Below are 15,553 nucleotides of genomic sequence, written 5' to 3' on the forward strand. Positions count from 1 at the left end.
CAGTGTCTTAATAACACAGGTGACCCCAGCCATTATCAATACTCTTCAGAGATTGTCTGCCTGGTGTCAGTGGTCGCATCACCAGGACTTGTGATCTGCACCAGCTGCTCATAAACACCACCTGCTCCCATGGCTTCATGAGACACTGATCTGGGGGGGAGGGGGGGGGCTAAACCAGTGCTACACTTTGTCCAGTAGGTGTCCTGTAGGCTAGCGGAGGGAAGGAGCACCTTACACTTCCTTTGTTAGAGATGTATCTACACGCCACCCAGCTGACTTTATTATAATGTTTCAATTAATTAATTTAAAGTACTTAATAACTTCTAGAACCATTTAGATCTTTTTGAAATGTCTGTAATGTTTCTGGATAGTAGAGACATTTAAAATAATGATACAAGACCTTTAATAGTGATGAACTGTGAAAAGATCATCAGATCTTTCCTGGTGTTATGCTTGGTGGGGGAAGGGTGTTGGAGATACATCCTTCTCTATCTAACTCACAAAAACATGGTAGCTGGGTTGCAATACATGCTGGCTACTTGCCAAATCACACTGTTGTTTGTTCAGGACCTGTCACATTTTAACCCATATTACTCATTTACCCGCATGGAACTGATTTATAAAATAGCATGTCAGAAGTTACTGGAACTTGGAAGAGTCTGTTCCTGCATTTCTACATCTGCATTTGTAAAGTCTTCTTTAGTTCTTATCTAGGGCTTTGGGATTAATTTATACCTGGTTAAATAATGGGCCAATTTAACACAGCCATTCAAAAGCACATAAAGTACTGACAGTTCAAAATTATCAAGTTGGGATGGCTGAGTGACTGATTGGTGTTGGCAGACATTCACAGAGTACAAGTGCACCTGAACAAGCAAACCAGATGTCTTTGGAGCACTTGCAGAGTTAAGTTTCAAATTTCAAAACTGTTTATTCAGTAATGCTGAAACTGAAATGAAGTGTTTTAAGAATAAAATGAATTACTAATCATAAAGTTTTTTGGCTGAATTATTGCCATTTTAATTGTTCTGATTTGTAACACCTTAACTTAAAACTATGATCACATTCAATATAAAATTCTGGTGCAGTGGTATCTATTTAACCTTTCATTTGGCATTCATAGCAAAAGGATTTGAGTACAGGAGCAGGGAGGTTCTACTGCAGTTGTACAAGGCCTTGGTGAGACCGCACCTAGAATATTGTGTGCAGTTGTGGTCCCCTAATCTGAGGAAAGACATTCTTGCCATAGAGGGAGTACAGAGAAGGTTCACCAGATTGATTCCTGGGATGGCAGGACTTTCATATGAAGAAAGACTGGATCGACTAGGCTTATACTCACTGGAATTTGGAAGATTGAGGGGGGATCTTATTGAAACGTATAAAATTCTAAAGGGATTGGACAGGCTAGATGCAGGAAGATTGTTTCCGATGTTGGGAGAGTCCAGAACGAGGGGTCACAGTTTAAGGATAAAGGGGAAGCCTTTTAGGACTGAGATGAGGAGAAACTTCTTCACACAGAGAGTGGTGAATCTGTGGAATTCTCTGCCACAGGAAACAGTTGAGGCCGGTTCATTGGCTATATTTAAGAGGAAGTTAGATATGGCCCTTGTGGCTAAAGGGATCAGGGGGTATGGAGAGAAAGCAGGTACAGGGTTCTGAGTTGGATGATCAGCCATGATCATACTGAATGGCGGTGCAGGCTCGAAGGGATGAATGGCCTACTCCTGCACCTATTTTCTATGTTTCTATTCTATTCCACACATACTTTGTTTATTTGGGCAGCATGTAGTGGTTAGCACAACACTTTACACTACCAACAATCTGAGTTCATTTCCCTTCGCTGCTTATAAGGAGTTTGTACGTTCTCCCTGTGATCGCATACTCCAGTTACCTTCCACGTTCCAAAGGTATACTGGTTGGTAGGTTAATTGGTCATTGTAAATTGCCCCATGATTAGGCTAGGGTTAAATCGGGTGATTACTGGGCTGGACAGTTCGAAGGGCCGGAAGTGCCTATTCCACACTGTATCTCGAAATAAATAAATAAAAATGAAATATTGAGGATGGGAAAGGCACTTTATCAATGTAGGGTTTTCACTCTAATTTGAACATAATTTAATGTACTCCTGCGATTTGACAGAAATTTCCCTTTATTTCTTCAGTGGCTGAAGAGCTTTGTGCAATTGAGCTCTGCCCCATTGTGGCAGATACTGGAATTGCAATCAATGGATCACTGCAAGCTAGTTTCAGAAAGTTATAGGGGTTACTTTTCATATTTAATTTCAACTGGTATTGCACTTAAACTACTTAATTTAGTTCTTCTTTTACTGATGTTCAACTTTTCAAGCATTGCTTTCCAGTCTTTAGGTCAAATTTTTGGGCCCCTGTACAAAGTTCTTTGTTAGCAACAAATTATCTTTGAGCTATATTGTGTAATGCCCTGGTTCATAGTTTTTACTGTTATGCTGTATGTATTTCATTTTGTGCTGTTCTGTGCGGGCTGCTTGTTTGCAGCTTATGTTCAGGTTAATGCTGAAGATAAGAGCGAGGAGAAATGTGTGCCATCCAGTTAGGATGGTCTGGTTAAGGGGAGGTTTCTCTGGTGAGGGACTCTAAGGCTGAGCTTGGAGCTTTTGTTCGAGAGGAGATGAAAAGAGAAGACACTGGGGAGGACTGGTCGTAGCATACGATCCAGTGGGAGACCCGTTTGTTCGAGATGGGTTGCAAGCGACGTTCGGAAGGTCGTTTGTGCTTCCATGTTGACCGAGGGCCCAGTGCATGAGTGACAGAGAAGTTCAAGATGAGCTCCAATTTGTGCACGTTTGACTGTTTCCATCTGCCTGCTTTTGACCAGCCTTCCTCTCCCTCTCACCAGCTGCTGTTGGAGGAACGTGTAGGAGTCTTGGGATCCACACTGCCAGGACTGGTCCACATTGTGGCAAGTCAATGGACCTACTCTGGGGGACTTTGAGGTTCATATTGCATGTGTTACTGGATTCTAATTACTTTTTTTTTGGGTTATTTTTGAGTGGTTTGATCGGGATAATCGATGCGGACTGGGGTGGTTCGGTGAACAATGGTCCTGCCACCTGCATTAGCTAGCGGTAGGGGGCAGAACTGAACTAAACTGAATACTGCTGGACTCCTAGTTGAATGTTTGATACTCTACCTGTTGTCCGATTGCTTCTTGGCGTTTGCCATTTGTTCTCTTTTTTTGAGCATTGGCTGTTTGGTATGTTCTTGAACGGGTTTCCATGGTGTTTCTTTGTTTCATGGCTGCCCGCGGGAGGACAAATCTCAAACTTGTATTCTGTATACATACCTTGATAATAAATGTACATTGAATCTTTGATTCTTGAATTGTTAGATTTTGTTAGTGTTGTAATGTGAGTATTATTAAAAGTAAGTTAATACCAATCAGGAAGCTGTTGGTAACAGGAGGCAGGTTCCGGGGTCAGCAGGGTTTTCACTCCCGGTGTGCATTGTGTGTAGTTCCACCACCCATGCCGCACGAGGTACCTGGAAGCCTCTGTATTATAAATATCATTTGCCGTCCCAGATAAAGATGTTCTTTTGGCCATAAAATTGTCGAGTGGTCCTTTTGTAAAGTAGAAGTTACCACATATTTTTGGCGACGAGGATAGAAGTTACCACAGTTAGTACATCTTACGATTCCTTTAAAAATTTTAAGGTCAAAGGCAGGTTCATTGAGTTTGTTTGCACGTAAAATTATATCTATACTATTCTGGCAGGAAACTTGTGAAACGTTTTGCAACAGCAAGTTAGTATATCAATGGGATTAATGAAAGTCCCATGTTGTCTTCATATCTGTTCTATATATTTATAAACACCTTGTGCTAAAATCAGGAATTAAGCATTAACAAAGGCAGCATTTTGTAGTGGGCAATGAAACCATAAATGAATTTTGAAGTTCTGTTAAAATGAATATAAAAATAACTTTACAAAATAGTGTTATCAGCATATTTCATGGCACTAGGGTCTAAACAAAATCATGTTTAATGGTTTATTCAATGGGGAAAGACATGCTGGGGGAGTGGTTGTTGAAGTATATGGGATTCTAGGATTCACTGGGGCACAGGTTAGAAACATAGTAAAAGTACGTTGAACTTGATTGCTATATGGTTAGAATGGAAAATATAGGGTGGTCCTCTTCATAAGGAAGACAGATAAGAGGAGATTTGATAGAGGTCCACAAGATTTAAAAATTGATCTCATTAGTTCAATGCCACAGGAAGATTAAAATTTTAGGCATAGGATCCAAGAGGGAAAGTTTTTTTTAATTCTAGAGAGTACTTAGAACAAGAAGTGTATTGCCTGTAAGCCCTGTGGAAGCCCTCTGTCAGTCCATTCAAAAGAGAATTGGACAGGTATGAGATTAATTTGAGTTCAAGAGGAAAGGTGGTAGGTGGGTGGGGGGGGGGGGGGGGGAGGCAGGAGGTGGCGGTTATATTGAGAGTTATAAGATGTTGGTATAGACCTGATGGGATGGTTGGTCACCTTCTATGCCAAAATAAATCTGTAGATTCATAATTTGACTTGGTTTTATATTTATTTTATTGTGACAGAAATTCCAGTGATTCTACCTTCGGATCTCAAGGGTGATAAAGGTGCTCCTGGAAAACCTGGACCAAGAGGACCTCCTGGGCCGCCAGGGATGCCAGGCAAACCAGGATATGGCAAACCGGGTGAACCAGGCCGAACCGGCCCTCCAGGGGCCCCAGGATTTTCGAGCTTTGGAAAACCAGGAAGGCCAGGAACACCTGGTAAGCCAGGAATAATAGGACTTCCTGGCCCTAAGGGCGACATAGGACCCAGAGGAGATCTAGGTCCACGAGGCCCAGCTGGGATTCCAGGGTTACCTGGGCCTGTGGGGCTTTCTGTCTCTGGGAAGCAAGGGCCCCCGGGGGTTGCTGGTGCTCCAGGGCCTAGAGCAGAACCTGGTGAGAAAGGAGAACCTGGAGCTCCTGGGGAACGTGGCCCCAAAGGTGAGGTTGGATATGGAAAACCAGGTATTCCAGGTCCAAGAGGTAAGGAAGGGATTCCAGGAAAACCTGGACCCCCAGGTCTACCTGGTATTGGAAAACCAGGAATTAATGGCTTACCAGGTGTACCTGGTGAAAAAGGTGAATCAGGACCAAGGGGAGAAATTGGCCCACCAGGGCCTCCTGGTCCTCAGGGTCCTGCAGGGAAGCCAGGATTGGATGGCATAGGAAAACCAGGTCAAGATGGATTAACAGGTAAGCCAGGAGCTGCAGGGTATAAAGGTGAGCCTGGACCACCAGGTGCAAGGGGTTTGCCTGGAGTTCCAGGGTATGCAAAACCAGGAATGAATGGAATAAAAGGCCAGCGAGGGCCTCCTGGTGCACCAGGTGCTCCAGGACCCAAGGGTGAACCAGGTGTAAATGGTTTACGTGGTGAACCAGGTCCTAAGGGTGAACAAGGTTATCCAGGGCCAATGGGATCCAAGGGTTTAATGGGGAAGCATGGTCTACCAGGACCTGAAGGTAAAATTGGGTTTACTGGGCCTCCAGGGCCAAAAGGAAGACAAGGGGATCAGGGATATAGTGGTGTACCTGGAGAATCTGGTATACCTGGGGAAAGGGGTTTACCAGGACTTCCAGGAGCACCAGGTAAAATTGGTCCGAAAGGAGACTTTGGACATACAGGGGCTCCTGGGATACCAGGATTAGCAGGTCCTATAGGACCCAAAGGTGAACCAGGGCAAAGTGGACAACCAGGACCCAGAGGCTCTTCAGGAATTCCAGGTATGCAGGGGGCTACAGGACCTAGAGGACCAATGGGTTTACCTGGTCCCAGAGGAGAATCAGGGCCTCCAGGCTTACCAGGAGAAGGAAAATTAGGATTACCAGGAACTACAGGACCAATGGGCCCAATGGGACACCCTGGCATACCAGGTAGGATGGGAGCTCAAGGCCCACCTGGACCTCCAGGTCCACCGGGCCCACCCGGGATCATCGTTAATGGGGAAACAACAGGTATTGCTAGCCTGCAAGTAAATGGTGGTGTGGATGGTGCCTCAATACCAGGAAACGGAAAGCCCAAATATGAAAAAGGAGAAATTTCTGCACGTGTAGCTCCAGCTTTCACTGCAATCCTTACCAAGTCATTTCCACCTTCAGGGGTTCCTATTAAGTTTGATAGGATTTTGTATAATGGACAACATGGTTACAATCCAGCAACCGGGCTATTCACGTGTCAAGTTCCCGGTGTCTACTACTTTGCTTATCACGTGCATGTAAAGGGAACCAGTATCTGGGTGGCACTGTACAAGAATAATGTGCCTGCAATGTACACGTATGATGAATATAAGAAAGGATACCTTGATCAAGCATCAGGAAGTGCAGTTCTGGAACTCAGAGAGCATGATCAGGTGTGGATCCAGATGCCGTCAAACCAAGCCAATGGTTTATATTCCACCGATTACATCCACTCCTCATTCTCAGGATTCCTACTTTGCCCGACATAACGATGATCAACTTGAATTAGCGGATTTATATATTGTGTAGTAATTAACTGTATCAAGAGGGACACTGGAAAAAAAAAACACACACACAAACACACACACACACAAGTGCTATATGTTGCTACCATTTTCCAGTATAAAAGAAAAGCCTCTGGATGAAAATCGGCATAGTATAACAACCACAAACATCAGACGTTTTCCCTAATGACTGCACATTTTCAGCTTACGCTATAAGGGACTAAATGTGGAACTGTTTTTTTTTAATGATCAGTTAGAGGCAAAAGTTTTGTCAATGAAAGTTGATATGATGTACGTGACACTTGTATTCCCTGTGCTACTTTTGAGTAATGTTCTGTGTAAGGAAGCATTTCTTGTTCTTTTTTCACATTTATACCATTGACAGAAACAATCTATCAATATTACACAGTTGTATATTAATTATTATAATCGTATCTTTTAAGTGCAATACATGATTAGTGGTGTTCCATTGTGAATTCTGACAACTGTGTACACTGTATACTTACTGAGAATTAAAACTTTGAGGAATGGTATAATCGCCACTGCAACTTGCTTGAATTTTAAATTTCAATTTAATTTGTAGTAATGTTATGCTGACTAGAAGAAGGCTGAAGGATAAATGATGTAGTGCAAGTAAATGTCTCTTTTGTACTGGTTAGGTTTTATGTATTTTGAATTATCTTAATACCCTGAGATATTCACAAACGTTAATTGAGTTGGATTCAAGGGTAAGAAACGTTGAACTGTACAGGAACTATTTTGTGCTCAAGTCCCAGGATTGGGATTTGAATCAAAATGTTCTGACTCAGAGAGTGCTGTCCATTGGCTAATGCCCAAATCAGAATGTGGTGTACCCCAACATTTCACCAACTGATGAGACCATGCAGGAATTCATCCATTATCTGTCATTCCCTCTAATGAGATACTAAATGATCCCAGCTGATGTGATCTCAGAATAGTTACATGCAATGAATGACCTCTTTCTAGATCATAAATTGTTATGATTTTAACATATTGAAGACGTCTCTGGGACAGATGTAGTGTAGTTACTCGGTAATTTAATTCAGTTTGCTGGCAGCTAGAGTGCTGCACGTACATATGCCACTATTTTTCAAACTAGCAAAGACTGTGAAATGTTTAGTCTTTTAAAGCACATCACACAACAGCCTTGATGAGAACCCATAGTTAAATCATTCCAGAGCCCAGAGGGAAAAGCACTTGGAGCAAAGGGCCATTGGATTGCTATTATAGTGGATCCTTCAATGGTTTATACATTGCTGATATTCACTATGTCAAATTATTCCCATTGTGGATAATGCTTCATAAAAGCAATACATTACACATGCTGTTTCAGATTATGTTGTAGGGTCTGTGCTTCTGAGCTGAGGCATGTACACAACAGTAGATGTTATATTTTCAAACAGAGGATACGTGCAGATTGACTATTATAAACCTCTAGGCGCTGTTTCTTTTCTTTTTAAAAAATTTTTATTAGTTTTTTATGCATGTTCTATATCACTACAGATAGAAAAAAAAACCCAAATCAAAATGAAGAAAATTAATACAGTGCAAAAATAAACATACACTAATAATATAATGCAAAAAAGATAATTGAGAAAGCACCCAAATTGAAGACATGTAAAATTAGTATCCTCCCCAAGCCCCGCAACAAAAAAAAACTCCAGACCAACCACAACACAATATAGAGAATATAAATCAGGACATTCAAACCCCCAAAACAGAAGATAATAATGCCTACTACCAAAAAAAAGAGCTGAAAGCAAGGGACCGGAAAAAAAACCTTAGTTAAGAGGAAGGTTATGAAAGTACTCAATAAAAGGTCCCCAGACTTTATGGAACTTTATATCCGAAATAAGAACTGAATAATGAATTTTTTCAAGGTCTAAGCAGGACATAATATCATTAAGCTATTGAGCATGCGTGGGCGGGGCAACATCTCTCCATCTAAGGAGGATTAAATGTCTAGCCAGGAGAGAAGCAATCTTTTCTAATCATAAGAGGCCAAATTATTTTTGTTGCTCGAGAAACTTATTGGTAAATTCTCTGCAAGTAAAACTTAGTTAACAAAAAAAAATGCAATATAATTTACTTGCACTGGTTCATTTGTAAATGCCTTGTCTCTGAATTTTTCCCCCTGCCTCTTCTCTATCTGGCCTGCTAACACTTCTATTGACACAACAAACCAATGTTGCAAGCTGTAATCCAAACCTATAACGTACACATCCAATTAGATTTAAAAAGGTAATACAGATATTTTAAATATTCTGATGCGGTAAGTAGAAGGAATGCATTCTACTGAAACAATCAATTAATAAAGAAATTCAGAATGGATAGCAAAAATGTTGTGGCTGATAAAAATGATGAAATATATTTAACAAGTAATTTGACTACTTATGAGTCAACAATGATCATTAAAACTGTTTTATGATCTCCCAGTTCTTTCCAGACATTCTGACTGAATTATAATAGTTACCTTGCTCCATAGAATAGTTAAAAGTAAATCAATTCAAACTACTTTTTAACTTTTTAGTTGAATAATTGTATTTACAGAATCAAACTGATATGCAAAGCAATTTGGCTTATGATGAAATTACGCCAATAAGAATTCTGTTTACAGGATCTTCCAATTGTTTTTGTACAATTATGCATATTTATTGGCATATTACCCTTTTATGTAACAGAATTAAAATCAACTGAACTGAAAAATGCACAGCAGAGACTGGGTTTGAAGGAATGAGTTGATAATTGTCTCAGTTTATTAGGATAGAAATTTCAGAGCAAAAGTCATAAAAAATGTTCAAAACATGGAGATTATAATATGAATTGATAATTTCTCTCAGATTTCAATTATAAGCACTGGGCTGTAAAATAATTTATTTTGTAACAAAATTAACACCACCAAATGAAGATGTCTTTCACAAGAAAATGTAATAACGACAGCTGTTGCAATAAATCGCAATGTGAACCTCTGAAATATCATAATGTGCAAAGGATATTATATGAAATGTCCATTGTTTGAAACAAAGGCTTAAATCAATCACTTGGAAAGATTAACAGGCATGGATTTGTTAACGTTACCATATGAATTTTCTGATAGAGCATCAGTGGATTACAAATTGATACTTTCATTCTCTGTACTAACGTCAACAGAATTGTCATCTGAAATTCACTTATACATTACACTTTATTAATCTATTGTTATATCCAATGCCAGCCAGCATAACAATTCCAGCATGAAGGGATTGCATTTCAATATTTCACACTATGCAACTTTAGATTATAAGTATTTTAATAAGCTGTTGTTTCCACATCAACTGCTTTTTGATAAATCACATTTTGAGTCTGGGTGATTATGTTAATGAATTATTACTCGTGAAGAAAGAGACTAATTCTCCCTCTTTTTGTTAAGAGGAGATCTTCACCTTCTGTAGTCATCTTTTTCTGATGTAGAAGGATAAGTTTTCTTTTGTAAATACTTATCTGCACTGTAATAGCAACTGGTAAAATGCACTCTTATCGGAATTGAAAGCCAGACTCTTCTTTGAAAACTAAACTACTTGATTGTATTGACAGAACATCAATAAAGGGTTTCCTGGTATAAAGAAAAATGACTTTTGGTCTATTTTGTGTACTTCTAATAAAGTATTTCCCTTTTTTATTCCTACCTGAAATGTCCTGAGAAAAAGACACCTTTCAGTGTCAAAGCTTATACAATTTTTCTTGTCTAAATTGGCAGCATGACAATTCATTTTGCATTATTAGATATAAAAAGAAAACAAATAGATGATTTTAATACTATTTAAAATTTCACCTTTATATTACCATACAGGCTCATATTGGAAATTCAAAACCAACAACTCCTGATGAAGGGTTTCGGCCGGAAACGTCGTCACTACCTCCTCCCATAGATGCTATCTGGCCTGCTGAGTTCTGCCAGCATTTTGTGTTTTTAACTATTAGTACTGTTCCAACAACCAGCTACAAATAAAACGCTTGGATATTCTACTATATACAGTAAATACATTACATATCAGTATAATTAACTGATAGCAGGTCACTATTAAAAACACAAACACATTTATATCACACAGCAGCTTAGGGCATTTATAAACAACTCACACATTCTTAATTGATTCAACACAAGATTGTGAAGAAGGGACTGAAAAATCCACTCAGATTTTAGAAATAATATATGATATACTGTGGTGACCCACTTTCCGGCTCACAAAGTGGCGCACACCGGCATTGAGGCCGGCCCCAAAAAGGGCGCCAGGCTTTCTTCACCAGCAAGCGGGACGGGACTGTGAATACGCGCCCCCTGCAGCATGCCCGCCCGGGGAGGACGGGAACAGGAAGGCTTTAAAGCGACTGCGTGTCGTTATTTCAGCGCGGCGTGTAGCACACCGCTACAATTGCTGACCCCGACGGCCCAAACGATATTTGGGCCGGGGATGAACGACGCCGCATCTGTTCATGCAGTTTCGTTAAAACTGACAAGCTTCTGGACGCTGCGACCTCACCTATGGTTCCAGCAAGCCGAAGCCCAATTCCACATTCGGCAGATAACCTCAGATGCCACACGTTACTACTACGTGGTGAGCTCCCTCGACCAGGAGACAGCCGCCCAGGTTGAGGAGTTCATACAGTCGCCCCCGGAGGACGGCAAACACACAGCATTCATAGCCCTGCTCATAAGGACTTTTGGACTCTAACGGCGCAAGCGAGCTGCCGGCTTACTGCAACTGGATGGTTTGGGAGACAGGCCACCGTCGGCGTCAATACTGACTGACAGAATATAAAATTATAAAAGCACAACTGTAATAGCTTAAATAAATTAACATAGTTTAGTTTAGAGCAGGGGTTCCCAAACCTTGGATCTACGGACCTCTTGGTTAATGGTAGGGGTCCATGGCATAAAAAAGTTTAAGAACCCTTGGTTTAAAGCGATATGAAAGTTTCAGACTGTTTGAAAAGAGAGAAATAACAGTGAGACTATCAGTTGTCATTGTTACAGTGGGAAAAATATGACAGCAGCTTGCAAAGAATGCACACAAACAACTGTTCAAGAAAATCATGTTTCTGTCATGAATTCCCTTCTTCGCCACGGAGAATGTTATTTTATCTTTAACAATCTGATGATAGTAAGGAAGTGACAGGAACCCTGAAAGGATGTACTTATTGTTGAGTTGTGTAACTTTTTGGTTGAGTTGAGGCCAGAGTTGACCATGAATGTTGTGTCCCAGCTGTCAAGATATGCAAGCCTGGGCAGTATGATACGGAGAGCAAGCTGTTGCCCGTGTAGCAAGCTCCCCCTCTCCGCAGACCTGATGAATCCAAAGGAGCAGCAGAGACTGACACAGTTCGGTACCAGAAGTGTCACAGCAATGCCAGTCGGCATTGAACTCAGTGTAAAACTGCCTTAGGGACTTCAGCCCTGGATTTTTCACTCCGGGTTTACTCCCGAAGCCTTTTCCACGAGTGAGTATAGCTACAAGGCAGCAGGGGTTTGAGATCAGAGTTTTCCTTCTAGATAAGCTGCCAACTACAGCTGATAAGCCCTATCTGCTCGAAACCACTGGTTTTAAGGCGCCAGTAACCCGCCTTTGTCCCTTCTCCTGTTAGTAGAAACTGTTCTGCCAGGCTTAGTAGCTAAGCCACACGTGAAGGCCAGGAGCTGGACTTGGTTGTCAGAGGCTACTTGAGGATGCACGCCATTGGGAGCATTTAATAGGTAGTGGAAGCTTATCTCCACTACCATCCCCGCTATAACAACCTTAAGGAATCTTAACTTCTTGGTAGTATCTTAAAAACTACTCTGACCTACGAGCATGTGTGTTGCCATTCCTCCAGCTAATGATTTCAAAGATCCTTGCATATTTAAAAAGAAAATTTAACTTTTATTATACTTCTTCTTTGCCCTTAATTTCATTTTTTTCCCCTAAGCAAAGTAAGATACTTTGTACAATGTTTTAAAAGCTGGTCAATGAAAAAAGGCCCAGAATCTTTTGTGACTAGTGATATAGCACTCTGTGCAAGAGTACTTTCAATGTGGAGAACGTCCAGCAGCAAATGGGTTCAGCTTTGGCTACCTCATTACAAGAAGGAAATGGAAGGTTTGGTGAGGTTGCAGAGGACATTTACCAGGATTCTGCCTGGATTAGAGAGTATATCTTATGAAGACAGGCTGTGTGAGTTAGAGCATTTCTCTTTGGAGAGAAGAAGGATGAGAGCAGACTTGATAGAGCTATACAAGATGATAAGAGGTATAGATAGAGTATTTAGCTGGCTCCTTTTCTTCTTGGGTGGCAATGGCCAAATCAAAGTTAAGGTGCTACAAAATAGTCCAAACTTCCTTGTCTTGTGGTTGAGTCCACTAGGGGAACAGCAGTTCTGGATTGGGTGTTATGCAATGACCCAGATTTGATTAGGGAGCTTAAGGTAAAGGAACCCTTAGAAGACAGTGGTCATAATATGATAGAATTCACCCAGTAGTTTCAGAAGAAGCTAAAATCAGTACTCCAGTGGAGTAAAGGGAATTACAGAGGCATGAGAGAGAAGCTGGCCAAAGTTGATTGGAAGGGGACCATAGCCAGAATGACAGCAGAATAGCAATGGTTTGAGTTTCTGTGAGCAGTTCAGAAAAGTGCAGGGAAGATATATCCCAAAAATTAAGTAGAATTCTAAATTGGGGATGAGGCAAATGTGGCCAACAAGGGAAATCAAAGACAACCTAAAAGCAAAAGAGAAGGCATTTAATATAGCAAAAATTAATGGGAAGGTAGAGGATTGGGAAGCTTTTTAAAAGCCAACAGAAGGCAACTAAAAAGCCTAAAGAGACAAAAGATGAAGTATGAAGGTAAGCTAGCTAATAATATAAAAGAGGACACCAAATGTTTTTCAGGTATATAACAAGTAAAAGAGAGACCAGAGTGGGTACTGGACCATCAGAAAATGCCACTGAAAGGTGGTAATGGGGGACAAAGGAATGGTGGATGAACTTAGTAAGTATTTTGCATCAGTCTTCATGGTGGAAAACATTAGCTGAATGGCAGAAATGCAACACAGTCAGGGGGCAGAAGTGAGTGCTGTTACTATTACTAAGGAGAAGGTGATTGGGAAGCTGAAAATTTAAAGGTAGGTAGGGCACCTGGACCTGATGGACTACACCCCAGGGTTCAGAAAGAAATAGCCAAAGAAATTGTGGAGGCATTGGTAATGACCTTTCAACAATCACTAGATTCTAGAATGGTTCTGGAGGACTGGAAAATTGCAAATATCACTCCATTCTTTAAGAATGGAGGGAAACAGAAGAAAGGAAATTATAGACCAGTTAGCCTGACTCCAGTGGTTGGAAAGATGTTGGAGTCTATTATTAAGGGCAGGGTTTTGGGTACTAGGAGACACATGATAAAACAGGCCAAAGTCGGCATGGTTTCCTTAAGGGGAAATTGTTGCCTGAAAAATCTGTTGGAATTCTTTGAGAAAATAACAGGTAGGATCAAGTAAGTGAATGTTGTTTATCTGGATTTTCAGACAGCCTTTGACAAGCTGCTGAACGTGAGGCTGCTTAACAAGGTAACAGTCCATGGTATTACAGCAAAGGTATCAACATGGGTAGAGCATTGGCTGACCGGCAGGGATCAAAGAGTGGGAATAAAGGGGGCCTTTTCTGGTTGGCTGCCAGCGACTGGTGGTGTGCAGCAGGGGTCGGTATTCACGTTATGAAAATACTTTGGACGAAGGAACTGATGGCTTTGTGGCCAAATTTGTCGATGCTACTTAGAAAGGTGGAGGGGCGGGTAGTGTTTAGGAAGCAGGATGTCTGCAGAAGAACTTTGAGAGATTGGGAGAATGGGCAAAGAAGTGGCAGATGGAATACGGTGTAGGGAAGTGCGTGGTCATACACTTTGGTAGAAGGAATAAAGATGTGGGCTATTTCATAAATGGGGAGAAAATTCAAAAATCAGAGGTGCAAAGTGACTTGGCAGCCCTTGTGCAGGATTCCCTAATGGTTAACTTGCTGGCAGTGGAGAGAGTTCTAAGAAGGTTCTCAAGAATTATCCCAACAATGAAGGCTTAACATATGAGGAGGTTTTGATGGCTCTGGGCCTATACTTGCTGGAGTTTAGAAGAATGGGGGCGGGGGGGGAGTCTCATTGAAACCTATCGAATATTGAAATGCCTATTTAGTGTGGATGTGGAGAGGATTGACCACTGACACCAGACAGGCAGTCTCTGAAGGGTATTGATAATGGCTGGGGTCACCCGTCTCGTGAAAACACTGCCCAGAAGAAAGGCAATGGCAAACCACTTCTGTAGAAAAATTTGCAAACAACAGTTATAGTCACGGGATCTTGATCGCCCACGTTATACGACATGGCACAGAATAACGATGATGAAGTTAAATCAAGAAAGTTATTTCAAGTAGGAACAAGTTCAAAAACCAAGTATGAACCAGACCTCATTTACATTTGCTTTCCAAAATATTACACATCTTCATTCAAGTGTAGGTAAATCATTTTGCCCTTCTGAAAATTCCATGGGACATATTTTGACACTAGAAAACAGTATGTAAAAGCAAACTGCTATTGAGATATCGCTTATTCACTTTAAGGCTGATTATCGGACACTGCAGCTGCAATGTGTCTTCTGTATCACCTTCAACGGGGCTTATGGTGAATGAAACCATGTGAGATACCTCATGGCTTGCTAATTTTTTCAAAGTTTCACGGTCTCACTATTGACAAGCAAATAACAATTTTTGGTCATAAATTTGTCTTAACTGAGGTTTTAAATTCATTTTTTCTTAGGTCTGTTGACTTCCTAATACTAGCGAATTAATTACAAACATTTGTAGATAATGTTAATTATGGAATGATATTGTGTACTAAATGAATATTGGTTGCGAACAATGAACACTACCTCATGGTTCTCACCCCTTTTCACGAGACTATTTATGAATTTAACAAGTGTAAAATTCTCCATGGTGCACATAAAGAGCCTATGAATA

The 15,553-nt window shown here is 40.9% G+C and overlaps 1 protein-coding gene across 7 annotated transcripts in view; it reads left to right on the plus strand.

The window, feature by feature from the left end:
• The window catches only part of LOC140719656 (uncharacterized), a 368,820-nt gene extending 361,762 nt beyond the window's left edge, over positions 1-7,058 (plus strand). For 6 of the 7 annotated variants that reach the window (XM_073034431.1, XM_073034429.1, XM_073034434.1 and 3 more), the window contains exon 3: positions 4,586-7,058. In XM_073034431.1, the coding sequence (XP_072890532.1) occupies positions 4,586-6,507 (1,922 nt within the window). In that variant the 3' untranslated portion in view covers positions 6,508-7,058. Of the gene's footprint in view, positions 1-674; positions 906-4,585 lie in introns of those variants that run through there. The other variant, XM_073034436.1, reaches the window with a different exon arrangement.
• The last annotated feature ends 8,495 nt before the right edge of the window (positions 7,059-15,553 follow it).

Source organism: Hemitrygon akajei, chromosome 32 (assembly GCF_048418815.1).
Source record: "Hemitrygon akajei chromosome 32, sHemAka1.3, whole genome shotgun sequence".
Taxonomy (NCBI): Eukaryota; Metazoa; Chordata; class Chondrichthyes; order Myliobatiformes; family Dasyatidae; genus Hemitrygon; species Hemitrygon akajei.